The following is a 13,956-nucleotide window of genomic DNA, read 5'->3' as shown; positions in this document are numbered from 1 at the left end:
TAAACTCTATAGTTATAAAATTCTGCTATCTGTCACATGAGAGCTAATATATTAATTTAATGTCTTGTCTTTCTAAAGCAACAAACTCATCTGACCTATTGGTAGGGAATACACCTTGGTTTTGCTTCAATTATACCAGAAGTTTTCTATATTTTAATCCATACTACAGGAGATTAATATAAAGAATACTCAAAGTTTGTACACACATCACCCTATCCATACCCAGAACATTTTAAACATCTACAGAACTCAAATCTTATGCTTATTAAATAGCTGCCTGTTCCTCCTTTCTCCCCATGGCCACCAGCTTTACCTTCATGTCTGTGACATGGCTTTTCTAGGCACTGGGTAAGGGAAGTGGAGTCTTACAGGACTTGTTCCTCTGTGACTGGCTCATTTCCTTCTCTTTTTGGCTGGACAGTATTCTGTTGCTTTATTGTGTCTTCTTACTCATTCACTAAAGACTTGACTTACTTCTTTGGCTAGTGTGACTCTCTGTGGCTATAGACTATCTGTCTATCTCCTTGAGTCCTGGATTTTAATTCTTTTGAGCCTGTTTACAGAAGTGGACTTGCTAGATCATGTAGTAAATTGCTTTTTTATTGAAAATGTTTTTTATACAATGTATTTTGACCATCTTTTTTCTCCTCTCCACCTTCTACCTACCCACCCAACTTCATGTTCTCTCTCTCTTTAAAATATAGAAATAAAGAGGAAAAACCAAGAAACACACACACAAACAGAAAGCAAAATAAGCAAGCAAAAAAAAGTCATAAAATGCCCAAACAAAGTAAAATGAGACAAAAAAAAAACCTACAAAAATACCATCGAGTTTGCTTTGTGTCGGCCAATTACTCCTGAAGATAGATCCTATGCTGAAGTGTAGTTAATATAACCAGTAAGACTTCATTGGAGAAAACTAATTTTTCCTTTGTTGGCATGTATCAGTTATGGATAACTTCTTGGTTAGAGGTGGGGGATCATGTTTGCATCCCCCTCTCAGCACTGGGTTCCCATCTAGCTTGCACCTGTGCAGGTTCTGTGCATTCCACAGTCTCTGTGAGTTCATATGGGCATTGGTCCTGTGGCATCTGGAAGACACTGTTTCCTTGGTGCCATCTATCCCCTCTGACTCTGTGAATTTATATGGGCATCGGTCCTGTGGCATCTGGAAGAAACTGTTTCCTTGGTGTTGTCTATCCTTTCTGGCTCTTAGGATATTTCTGCCTCATCTTCTTTATTTCCCCCTGAGTACTAAAGGGAGAGACTTAATTAAGGCATTCAATTTAGAACTGAGTGATCTAAAGTATCTTACTCTTTGCACATTGTCTATTTCTGCATTAGTTTCCCACTCACTACAAGAAGAAACTTCTCTTGATGTGGGTTGAGTGAGGCACTGATCTTTGGGTATAGTTGTGTATCATTAGAAGTCATTTTTGTCACGTTTCTTTAGTAGAATAATAGTATGCCCATGACCTATCTGTTCTAAGGTTCTTGGCCATTTGAGTAGTGTCAAAAGTGGGTTCCTTCTCAAGGACTGGGCCTTAAATCTAATCACAAAGTAGTTGGTTACACCTATAACATTTGTGCCACTATTACACAGAAACATATATATTGGAGGTAGGTCACAGGTGAGGTTTGCAAAGCTTGTAGCTGGAAGATATTGATGATTGCCTTAGTCCTGTATCATGCAGAGTACCCCCTAGAACCATGAATCCTAGTCACTAGGGGTGAAGCTTCTAGTTAGGCATCAGCTGGACTTCTCCATGTTCGGTGATACATGTGCTTTCTTTAGCGGTAGGGCCTCACCATCAGATTGTGGAGAGTTACCAACAGCCTTGGCAATACATCTCAAAAAGATTCAACCCTGGCATTGGAGGTTTTATTGAGTGTCATAAAAGTCTTATTTGGCATATTGTCTCACCTAATATTTGGTCTACTCTACTTAGATTCCTTTTATATTGTATATATTTAGGAAGCTTCTATAGTTGGAGATTTTCACATGGTTTTTCAAATGTCCTTTAGTGTTACTTATCCCTCCCCATATTCCTTCCTTTTCTGTTCTTTCTAATCCCTTTCCCTATTTAATCCTCCTGTTCTAGTTTCCCCTTCTCTAGTTCCATCCATTTACCTGACAATTTCATGATCTATGAATAATAGTATATCGTGTAAATGTGTGACATTTTTCAGTATCCATTCATCAGTTGATAGACACCAAGGCTGTTTTCAATTTCTGGGTCTTGAGAGTAGAACAGCAGTGAACACAAACAAATATCTCTGTAGTAGACTGTAGAGTCCCTTAGTTAGATGTCCAAGAGTGGTATGGCTGGATCTTGAGGTAGATCAATTCCCAGTTTTCTGAGGGGCTGACATACTGATTTCCACAGCCACTGTACCAGTCTTCACTCCCACTAGTGATGGGTAAGTGTTCTGCTTTGGCCACATCTTAGCCAGTATATGCTGCCATTTGGTTATTGATCTTGACCATTCTGACTGGGGTAAGCTGAAAATGGAAGTAGTGTTAGTTTGTATATTTCTGGTGGCTAAGAATGCTGAACACTTCTTTAAGTGTTTCTCAGTCATTTGTGTTTCATCTTTTGAGAACTCTCTGTTTAGTTCTGTACCTCATTTTTAAATTGGGTTATTTGTTTTCTTGATGTCCAGTTTTATGTTTTAGATTCAAACTCTCTATCAGATGTATAATTAGTAATAATGACCTTTTCCCATTGCATAAGTCACTGCTTTACCCAAATTATACAATCCTTTAATGTACAAAAGTTTTTCAGCTCCATGGGGTCCCATTTATTAATGGTTGGTCTTAGTGCCTGTGCTAATGATGCACTACTATTCGGAAATAGTAGTACCAATGAGTTTAAATCTATCCCCCACTTTCATATTTATCAGAGTAGGAGTATCTGGTTTTATGTTGTGGTCCTTGATCCATTTGGAGTTGAATTTGTTCAAGGTGATAGAATGGAGCTACTTTCATTCTTCTGTATATGCCATCCAGTTTGTTAAAGATGCTGCATTTTCCCAATGTTTACTTATTTGCTTATTTTGCTTCTTTGTTAAAAAGAAAACTAGGTGCCCTTAAGTATATGGTGCCCTTCAATTTGATTCAATTGACTGACATGTCTACTTTTATTACAATACCAAGCTGTTTTTATTACTATAGATTTATAGTACAACCTGAAATCTGGGATGGTGATACCTCCAGCATTTATTCTATTGTTTCGGGTTGTTATAACTATTTTGGGTGGGGATTTTTTGTTGTTGTTTGGTTGGTTGGTTAGTTGGTTAGTTTGTTGTTGTTGTTGTTGTTGTTGTTGTTGTTTTTGGTGTTTCCATAAGAAGTTGAAAACTGTTTTTTACAATTTCTGTGAAGAATTGTGTTGTAATTTTGATGTGGATCGCATTGAAAATGTAGATGAGTATGGTATGATAGCCATCATAGCAATATTAGTCCTGCCAATCCGCTAGCATGGGAGATCTTTCCAGCTACTGGTGTCCTCTTCAATTTCTTTTTTCAGTGTCTTGAAGTTTTCATGATACAAGTCTTTCATTTGCCTGGTTAGAGTTATGCCAATACCATCACTCCTAGAGTTTCTTCATGTATTTGGCAAAATGTTCATTCAAGTCTTTTGTCAATATTTTACTGTGTGTAAGAGAGGTGGTTCTTTATGCATTATAGTTATTAACTCCTTATTGGACAGATGATTTACAAATATGTTCTCTCATCCTATGGGTTGGCCGAGTTTATTGTTTGTGTTTCTTGAAGCACAGAAGTTTTAAATTTTAGTGTAGTCTAATTCATCTGCATTACTCTTTCTGGCTGTGTTTTTACTGTCACAGCCACAAAACCACTGGCACAAGCAAAGCCATTTTCCTCTCTTGTCTTTGAAGAAGTTCATACTTTTCCTCTTATGCTTAGGTCTTTGTCCCGTGAGTACATTTTTGTACCTGCTGTCAGGGGCACCTTAAGCTGCCCATTAGACTGATGATCAATCTGTATTTATGTTAAACATGTGTACAAACTGAGCTGAGGAAAAAGCCCCAGGAAAAGGTGTTCTGAAGGTTTGAGTTAATGGTAAAGTGTAGTGGTAGGAGACAATGGCAGCCAGATGAATACCTGGCCTCTGTCACGCAGCTGGAAACACTTTAAAAGGTCTCTTGTGGATACTACTTGAGGTTTGAGACTAGAAGTGTGTCAAAGAATAGATAACGGTTTAGAGCAATGGAGTCTGGCGGGCAGGTGACGGCTATGGCTGGGGTGCAGGTGAGAAGGGTTAGGTGTGAGATTAATTTAGGGAGGGGTCCAAGGATGACTCTCAGGACACAATCACAACATAACAAGGCAGGACATGGTAGGTGTTATGAGAGACTAGTTAGGACAGTTATTACCAAACTGGTAAGGAAGGTGTGGGGAACTGAGAAATGGCAAGGACTAAAATCCTTGAGGACAGGAATTTTGTCAGTTCATGCCACCATGTGCCAGGTCAATGGTTGGTACTTAATATTTAAGTGACAAAAGACTCCATGATATAGAGCATTTGTAGGGATGCTCGGAAGCGAGATGCAGACATCTGCAAACAAGCATCTAATGGGGAGAGAGGAAACAAACCAACATAGCTGCCACGCCATCACAGAGGGCAACTGGAGGTGAGTATCTAGAACTTCAAGAAACAGCACGTTTTTGTCTAAGCAATACCATATGCATGGGTGTATCCTTGAACAAAACAGGCACAGGTATACACAAAGAGGTCTCAAGTTTGTTCGTAGAAGTATTGTTTATAGAAAGATACACTAGATACAATGTAATCAATACTGGTTTGTAATTTAAATAAAACACCATGACCAATATAGTCAGCAAAAGTTGTGCTGTATATCTGTACCAAATACCACAGGGAAATATGTTTTATGTGAAAATTCAGATTGCAAATAGATATCAGATAGTGCCTCTTTGGGTAATTCAGAATATTAAGAGCCAATATGTATCTGCAATAGGATTATTATAGATGGCATTCACTTATTTTTTTTCCTTTTCTGTAATGAATTGTTACTGCTTTTGATATACATTAATAATCATATATATTCTTAAAGAAATGCACAATTTGAGTCTGGAAAGCAAGATTTCTTAGGAGACTCAGATTTATTGTCATTGTGGTATAGGATAAAGCTGGATAATGTTAAAAGAGAAAACCCAGACAGGTGTGGTGGCTCATACATATAATACCAGCACTTGGGAGGGTCAGACAGGGGGATTGCCATGAGTACAAGATTAGCCCAGGTTACAGAGTGATATCCTGACATCAAAAATACATGAATGAATGAATGAATGAATGAATGAATGAGCTGGAGGGATGATCCAATGGTTAAGAGCACTTGATCTTGTAGAGGGCCCGAGTTCAGTTCCCAGGACCCACATCAGAGGTCCACAATTGGCTGTAGCTCTGGTTCCAGGGCATCCAACACATCTACACTCAAGTCAGGAATATAAACACATACCTACATACAAATAAAAATTTTTAAAGAAATAAACACACACACATGCAAACACACACACACACACAGAGAGAGAGAGAGAGAGAGAGAGAGAGAGAGAGAGAAGCTGAACTCAAAATCTTAGGCAATGCAACATTTAAGAAAGTGAGAGAAAGCAGGGGGAGGCTAGACACAGATAGACACAGACTAAAGAAAAACTTCAAATAAGTAGGGAAAATCCAGAGAGAAATCAGTGGTAGAAAGCTTCAGGAGAAAGAAGGAAGATTAGGTCAACACCTTAAGACAGCAGAAGAGCAGAGAAGAGTGAAGACATAGCAGCTGGTGTTGGCACCTCATGCACAGAACAACAGTCACAGAACTGTGCAGAGAGCGACAGATGAAAGTGGAGACGGAAGTCCAGACGATTCTCATGACACATGGCTAAGAAGGAGGGAGCAGACTGTGCAGAGCTAAAGGGCATGTGGTACGGGTGATGCTGGCCTCCTGTTCCCTGTCGGACATTCTCTACTGGTACATTCCTCTCTGTGATGGGCAGGCCAGATGATCTGGATGGACTCTCTGCGCTGCATGATCTTCATGTGTTCTCCAAAGCTCCGCAGTCTGCAAGAGCTGGAGGAGAGCAAGATGCATCTCTCTGACATAGCTCCCCACGACACCACCAGGGATCTCATCCTCCTCAACCAGCAGAGGCTGGCAGAGATGGAGTTGTCCCGCCAGCTGGAGAAGAAGAAGGAGGAGTTGCGAGTCCTCTCCAAGCACCTGGCCATCGAAAAGAAGAAGACAGAGACCTTGCTGTATGCCATGCTGCCTGAACACGTGGCCAACCAGCTCAAGGAGGGCAAGAAGGTGGCTGCAGGTAAGGTGCCCTAGGGAGGATCGTGCTCATTCTAAGGGGTGTGGACTCTGAACCTAGGCAAATCTGGGCTTGACTTGTGGCTTTATCATTTGGAAATGGCATCATCTTGGGCTTAGTGGTTAACCCACATCTTTATTTCTCTTCTCTATACTGAAGATAATAAAAGATAACACAAGAGTGGAGTGTGGATTGTTTCCAGAGCAGGGCATGGACAAGGGGACTCTGGGGGTGTAATAATGATTCTGGGTTCTTATGGAAAATGTTTGTTATTGTATAGACAGTAAGGACTCACTGGTGTGTGTGTGGGGGGGTATATAGACATGTGTGTGTGTTAGTGTAACACATGGAGTTCAGAGGTGCCTACCTCTTTCTACTCCTTTCTGTCTTATTCCTTTGAGACAAAGCCTCTCACTGACACTAGAGCAAGCCTCAGAAATCCTCCAGTACCTACCCCTCACCACATTCAGACTTTCAGACAGGCTTTTCATGTGGGTGTTAGGGATTTGAACTCAGGCCTTCCTGCTCACACAGTAAGTCACCTTACCCTCTTAGCCATCTCCCTACTCCCAAGTTCCTTTTCCTTATAGTAGAGGTGGCATGGCTCGTTTAACATATGCCAGGTTTGACTGTGATGTAGTGAGGAAGGGAGGGAAGGCTGGGAGCTCATCACACATGAGCAAGGCCTGGGCTGAGGCTGGGTGAGGGGGGACCAGCAAGATTTTATCCCGAGGGTAAGAGGTGAGGGCTCTGAGGTTGTCATAACGTCAAAACATGTTATAATTTATTGCAAGTTGGAATAGGAGTTGGGAATACGGCTCAGGAGATAAGGCCACTTGTTCTACAAACACGAAGATCTGAGTTCAAATCCCCATTACCTCCACAAAAAGCAACACGTGAGCACACAGAAGCTTGATACAGTGAGAGAAGCGGAGTTCCAATTGTGAGCATCCACATGAAAAGCATGTACCTAAAACCCCAGCACTGGGGTTGGAGGAGGCGGAGACAGGTAGATGCAAGAGCTTCCTGGCCAGCCAGCCTAGCTAAAAAGGCGAGCTTCTGGCTCAGTAAGCGACCTTGTTTCAAGACAGAGTTAGTCAGGGAGCAGAGAGGAAGGTATACATTCCTTCTTCTGTGGGCTCAGGTATATGAACTCTCATGTCTATGCAGCACACACACACACACACACACACACACACACACGCACGCACGCACGCACGCACGCACGCCAGAAAGAACATCAGGCCCGAGGCAATGGCAGTCAGGTCGGTTTAGAAATGTCGAGAGTGAGATTGCAGCAGGACTTCACCTAACAAGAGCAGCAAGTGTTAGAGTTATAGACAGACCTGGAGGGAAAGTTCTAGCATAGAACTACATAGGTCTACAATCTATTAGGCTCTGTGGATGACGTAAGATCATCTGGTTAGTTTCTGTCAAGCTGATACAAGCTAGAGTTATCTGGGAGGAGAGAACCTCAGTTGAGGAATTGCCTCCATCAGATTGGCTTGTGGCATGTCTGTGGGGTGTTTTCTTGATTGTTGATTGATGGACGGTGAATTGCCTCCATCAGATTGGCTCGTGGCATGTCTGTGGGGTGTTTTCTTGGTTGATAGAGGGTGGCCTAGCTCCCTGTGGGTGGTGTCACCTCTGAGCATGGGTCCTAAGTTGTATCAGAAAGGTTGCTCAACATGAGCCTGGAAGCAAGTGGGCAAGCAGTTCCTCCATGGTCTCTGCTTCAGTTCCTGCTTCCGTGCCTGCCTCAGCTTTCCTCGAGATCGATCGTTAACTGGGGCTTGTATGAGGAAGCAACCAACCCTTTCTTCCCACCCTGGTTTTAGTCACTGTTTCATGACTGCAACATGGATGCAAACTAGGACTCAGAAAATTGGTTCCATTGACCAGAAAAAAATTAAAAAAATAAAAAGGGAGAAGGCTGAGAAGAACAGAAGCATGATCAGTAGAGTCACGTGAAGGGAGACTAGTGCCATGCAGATAAACCATGCGGAAGCCCCCCACTCCCCACTGTGTTCCGGGGTTCGGCAGTCGACTTAGTCCACACTAGCTAGCATGCAGCAGGTAACAGGAAGTCTCCACCCTAGTTCTCACTGAGATGAAAAGTGTACATCGCGCAAGGAGACAGCAGGCTCCAAGGCAGGAGGCGCTCCCTGGGCTGAGATAACCCATGTAAACCAGGAGTCATGGGGACATAAATAAGGTCAGAGGCGGTACAGATGGAGAATGGTCCCATTTGTAGGTATACCAAGGATAAAAAAGTGACTCTTAATTAGCAAGATCATTGTCTGCCATGTGGAAATTAGTGTAAATGGAAGCCAGGGTAGGAGAGAGAGAGAGAGAGAGAGAGAGAGAGAGAGAGAGAGAGAGAGAGAGAGAGAGAGAGAGAGAGAGAGAGAGAGAGAGAGAGAGAGAGAAATAGGAGAATGTGGCAGCTATGCCACTGTGCCAAGACAGACTCCTCCAGACCCAATACTGGCATCTCTGTAGTTCAGGCTCCACTTTTGGATCAAAGGGGCCGTTTCTCTCAACCCACAGCACTTTCACTTCTCAGGGGAGCATTTGCTAACTCAAATTCCTGCCTCCAGCACTAGCTGGGGAACTCCCTAAGACCCAGGGCTCCTTCTGCTTATTTCATGCAATATGAGTCTTGTGGAACAAAGGCTGTCTCACAGTCGGGACCCAATGTATGTGCTCATATCTGTTGACTAGATGGGGAAGAGGGGATGACGTCAGCTGCTTTCCCCGAGGGGGCAGGCAGGCTTGGTCTTCAAAAGACATTGGATTAAAAATTCGTAGAATTATTATTCTGGACCCTTGGCTACCGCTGACCTCATTTCTGTTGCAGGAGAATTTGAAACGTGTACAATCCTTTTCAGTGATGTGGTAACATTTACCAACATCTGTGTGGCCTGTGAACCTATCCAAATAGTGAACATGCTGAACACAATGTACTCCAAGTTTGACAGGCTAACCAGTGTTCATGAGGTCTACAAAGTAAGTGTGTGTGTGTGTGTGTGTGTGTGTGCGCGCGCGCGCGCGCGTGCTTGCTTGCTTGCTTCTGAAATCAGGCCAGGAGGGAAGCACTTGAGCCTGTCTTTCCTTCCTGCATCTACACCAGTCTGAGAAGGAGAGGCACACAGGGATTGAGAAGTACATAGGAATCCCGTTAGAATGCCCGTGCTCAGGCAGTGCTTTGGTACTCAGGGGCAGCAATCATCACTGTCCCAGGCATTGGTCTCCTGCTCAGCAGAGTTTCAGCCACATAATTCATCATCTGATATAGAACATCATGTGACTACCTAGGAACTTCATCTTCTCTGTGTGGTATGAATTTTAATTGATCTTAATAAATAAAACCTGGAGTCAGATATTGGGGTGAAAGCTGACAGATAACAGAAGCAGTGCAGCCAGCCACTAGAGAGATATTTTACCTCTACCAATGCTCAGACACAAGGGATGATCCTGTCCTCAGACAGTCTTCTCAGACTTCATCCTCAGAGTGCACTGAGCTCCTGTCTCCTCCCACCTTATATTCCCCTCTCTGCCCTTCCTGTCTCTATATCCCTAGTGCTGGCATTAAATTTAAATCTTTGGAAAAAGAAACTGAAGAAGACCCAGAAAATGGAAAGATCTCCCATGCTCTTGGGTAGGTAGAATTAACATAGTAAAAATAAAAATATTACCAAAAGCAATCTACAGATTCAATGCAATGCCCAGCAAAATCCCAGAAAAGTTCTTCACAAACCTCAAAAAAAATCACTCAGTTTCATTTAAAAAAGCAAAAAACCCAAGACAGCCAAAACAGTTCTGTACAATAAAGGAACTTCTGGAGGCATCGTACTCCCTGACTTCAAACTCTACTACAGAGCTATAGTACTGAAAACAGCCTGGTATTGTCATAAGAACAGACAGGAGGACCAATGGAACTGAATTGAAGACCTAGATATCAAGCCACACACCAACAAACACTTGATTTTTTAACAAAGAAGAAAAAAATGGAAAATGGAAAAAAAACATATTCAACAAATGGTGCTGGCATAACTAGATATCAACATGTAGAAGAATGAACATAGACCCATATCTATCACTATGCACAAAACTCAAGTCCAAATGAATCAAAGACCTCAACATAAAACCAACCACACTGAACCTCATAGAAGAGAAAGTAGGAAGTACACTTGAACGTACTGTCACAGGAGACCACTTCCTAAATATAACCCCAGCAGCACAGACACTGAGAGAAACAATTAATAAATGGACCTCCTGAAACTAAAAAGCTTCTGTAAAGCAAAGGACACTGTCAACAAGACAAAATGACAGTTTTCAGAATGGGAAAAGATCTTCACTAACCCCGCATTAGACAGAGGTCTGATCTCCAAAATATACAAAGAACTCAAGAAATTGGTCATCAAAAGAACAAATAATACCATAAAAATTATGGAATGGACCTAAACAGAGAATTCTCAACAGATGGATCTAAAATGGCTGAAAGATACTTAAGAAAATTCTCAACATCCTTAGCCATCAGAGAAATGCAAATTAAAACAACTCGGAGATTCTATCTTATACCTGTAAGAATGGCCAAGATCAAAAACACTGATAACAGCTTATGCTGGAGAGGATATTGGGTAAAGGGAACACTTCTGCATTGCTGGTGGGAGTGCAAGCTGGTACAACTGCTTTGGAAATCAGCATAGCAATTTCTCAGAAAATTAGGAAACAATCTATCTCAAGACCCAGCAATACCACTTTTGGGTATATACCCAAATGATGCTCAATCATACCACAAGGACATGTTCCCAATTATGGTCATAGCAGCATTATTTATAATAATTAGAACTTGGAAACAACCTAAATGACCCTCCACCAAAGCATGCATAAAGAAGATGTGGTATATTAACATGATGGAATACTACACAGCGGAGAAAAATAATGACATCTTGAAATTTGTGGGCAAATAGATGGATCTAGAAAACACCAAATTGAGTGTGGTAACCCAGACCCAGAAAGACTAATATGTACTCACTCATAAGTGGCTTTTAGACATAAAGCAAAGAAAAACCAGCCTACAATTCAAAACCCCAGAGAACCTAGACAACAAGGAGGACCCTAAAAGAGACATACATGGATCTAATGTACATGGGAAGTAGAAAAAGACAAGATCTCCTGAGTAAATTGGGAGCATAGGGATCATAGGAGAAGGTAGAAGGTGAGGGGGGAGGAAAAATGGGGAGCAGAGAAAAATATATATCTTAAACAAATTCAAACAAACAATTCTAAACAAAGCTGTATGATCCCAAATGCTGTGATCACCTTTGTGTGAGCTGTTTCTCTTTTAGACATAGTCAGTCTCCTGTAACCCAGGGTGGCCTTGAACTCACAGAGATCCCTCTGCCTCTGTCTCTTGAGTCCTAGGATTAAAGGTGTGTGTCACCACTCTCTGGCCTCTAGTGGCTTAGATCTGCCCTCTGATCTAAGGCAAGCTTTATTTGTTAAAACACAAACAAAACCACATTACATGAAAATGAGTCTCTGGGACTCATTTTCACTAAAACCAGAAAGGAGGTTGGGGATATAGCTTGCCTAGCCATGTGAGATCCTGGGTTCCATCCCTGGTACCAAAAGTAAAACAAAATAAAATCAGAAAGATCTCTGGGCCACCGTGTGTTCCTTCTCCTTTCTACTCCTCATTCCCCAGCAAAGAATCAATAGCTTGTCGTCAGTGAGCACATACAGGTGTTTGGATGGGACATGAAGGAAACTCCCTGAACACTTTATTTTTTTTATTTTATTTTATTCTATGTTTGCCCTGGCAGGTGGAAACAATCGGTGATGCTTACATGGTGGTAGGCGGAGTACCAGTGCCTGTTGAGAGCCATGCCCAGAGAGTCGCTAATTTTGCTTTGGGGATGAGAATTTCTGCAGAAGAAGTGATGAATCCTGTCACTGGAGAGCCCATCCAGGTAGGGAGCAAAGGAGCACTTCACTTGAGACAAAATATAACACACGAGAGTAAAGCTCTGTTCTGCTCGGGTGGACTTGTGGTATGCGACACCGTTGACATTGCATCCTCTATCAAAGTCCTTTCTTCTCTTGCTTATGCTCCTAAGCAGGAAAGCCTGGAAGAGGGCTCAGCTCCCCCAGGCTCCAGGGCAGGCTGTTTGTTCTGAGATTTTCCTGGGACTCATGGATACTCTTCTTTGTAATAGGATGGTGCTGAGGGCTCCTTGTTTGTAATTCCTGCTTTTTTGGCTCAAACATCACTTCAGGTGACTTGGCTTTACTGAGCAGATATTTCTACTTGGGCAAATGCATGCCTAGCATGTCCCTGATAGCTCAGAGCTCAGCGGAGGTGTGTACCGTTACGGATACGAATGGAGAACTGGAGAATCAACCTTGGAAAACTCGGGGCAGTTTTGGTTTGGCAAAAAATTAAATATGTATTTACTTTATAACACAAGGTATCACCTTGTGATTGCAGCACAACGTGCACTTGACAAACCTTGTGGAGCTAACCACTTCGGTAGGTGTGTTTTCTTTCATCTTAGCTAAACCGTGCCTTCAGAGTAAAGACAAGAAGATTCAAAGTTCTCTTCTCAGTGACGTTCTCTCTGCGCAGATCAGAGTGGGAATCCACACGGGACCAGTCTTAGCAGGTGTTGTGGGAGACAAGATGCCTCGGTACTGTTTGTTTGGTGACACTGTCAACACAGCCTCTAGGATGGAAAGTCACGGGCTTCCCAACAAAGTGCATCTGAGCCCCACGGCCTACAGGTTGGCCATCGGTTTACCCCTGGCTTCACTGTCCTTCCAGATTCCCCAAGCCATCTGACTGCCCCCCAGCATGGAAAGGACAGGAAAGAGGTTGATGTTTCTTCTCCTGTGCTTTGCTGGCTTACAGACAGGAAGTGGGGAGGGGCCTCTACCATACCTTGTTTTTTCTATAACCCCCAGGCCAAATCCAAACTGTTGCCTGGTTTTGGAAATAGTTTTATTGGACAAGAAAGTGAGACTTTGGGAAAATCACCCACTGCTGAGCTGGCTGATGGGGTGACTGTTTGGTTTGTGGTACCCAAGCAGAGCTAGAATTCAGCGGTGAGGTCTCTCTGATATAAGACATTTGCTTTTCTTTCCACATCGTCCATGACTGATGTCTCTGTGAGTGGCAGAGTCAGGCAGTCATGACAGAGACTGTGCCTCACAATGCCTGAAACAGTCACTCTCTGGTCTTTCCCAGAAAAATCTTGTCGACTTGGTTTAGTAGGGGAAGAAAGAGAATTCATGGTTGTGATTGAAATAGAACACACATGAAAGTGTGCACCAAATGGCACTATTTCTCGAGCTGTTAGGAAAAGCCACACTTAGATTAGGCTCCTTCGTACCGGTAGGTCAGCTCCTTCGCTGTTAAGCTGCTCCATGAAGAAAAACCAATGCCACTCTTATTTACACGAAACACCTTTAAAAAAGAATTCCGGTAAATTTTTTGTTGTTGGATTTAATTTCCCTGTTTCCTAAAGAAAGAGAAGGAGAGAAAGAAGGCTTGGAGTTGGATGGGTGGGAATGGTTTTGTAGGAGATGAAGGAGGG

At 42.5% G+C, this 13,956-nt stretch overlaps 1 protein-coding gene across 1 annotated transcript in view; it reads left to right on the top strand.

Annotated features, from left to right (window-relative positions):
- Window positions 1–13,956, top strand: part of LOC101994843 (guanylate cyclase soluble subunit beta-2-like) — a 55,914-nt gene that overhangs the window by 36,949 nt on the left and 5,009 nt on the right. Inside the window, exons 10-13 of the mRNA XM_013355124.2 lie at window positions 6,038–6,358; window positions 9,216–9,364; window positions 12,187–12,333; window positions 12,990–13,144. Of these exons, the coding sequence (XP_013210578.1) occupies window positions 6,038–6,358; window positions 9,216–9,364; window positions 12,187–12,333; window positions 12,990–13,144 (772 nt within the window). The remainder of the gene's footprint in view (window positions 1–6,037; window positions 6,359–9,215; window positions 9,365–12,186; window positions 12,334–12,989; window positions 13,145–13,956) is intronic.

Source organism: Microtus ochrogaster, unplaced genomic scaffold, assembly GCF_000317375.1.
Source record: "Microtus ochrogaster isolate Prairie Vole_2 unplaced genomic scaffold, MicOch1.0 UNK97, whole genome shotgun sequence".
In the NCBI taxonomy this organism is placed as follows: Eukaryota; Metazoa; Chordata; class Mammalia; order Rodentia; family Cricetidae; genus Microtus; species Microtus ochrogaster.
This window is presented reverse-complemented; position numbering and strand designations above follow the sequence as displayed.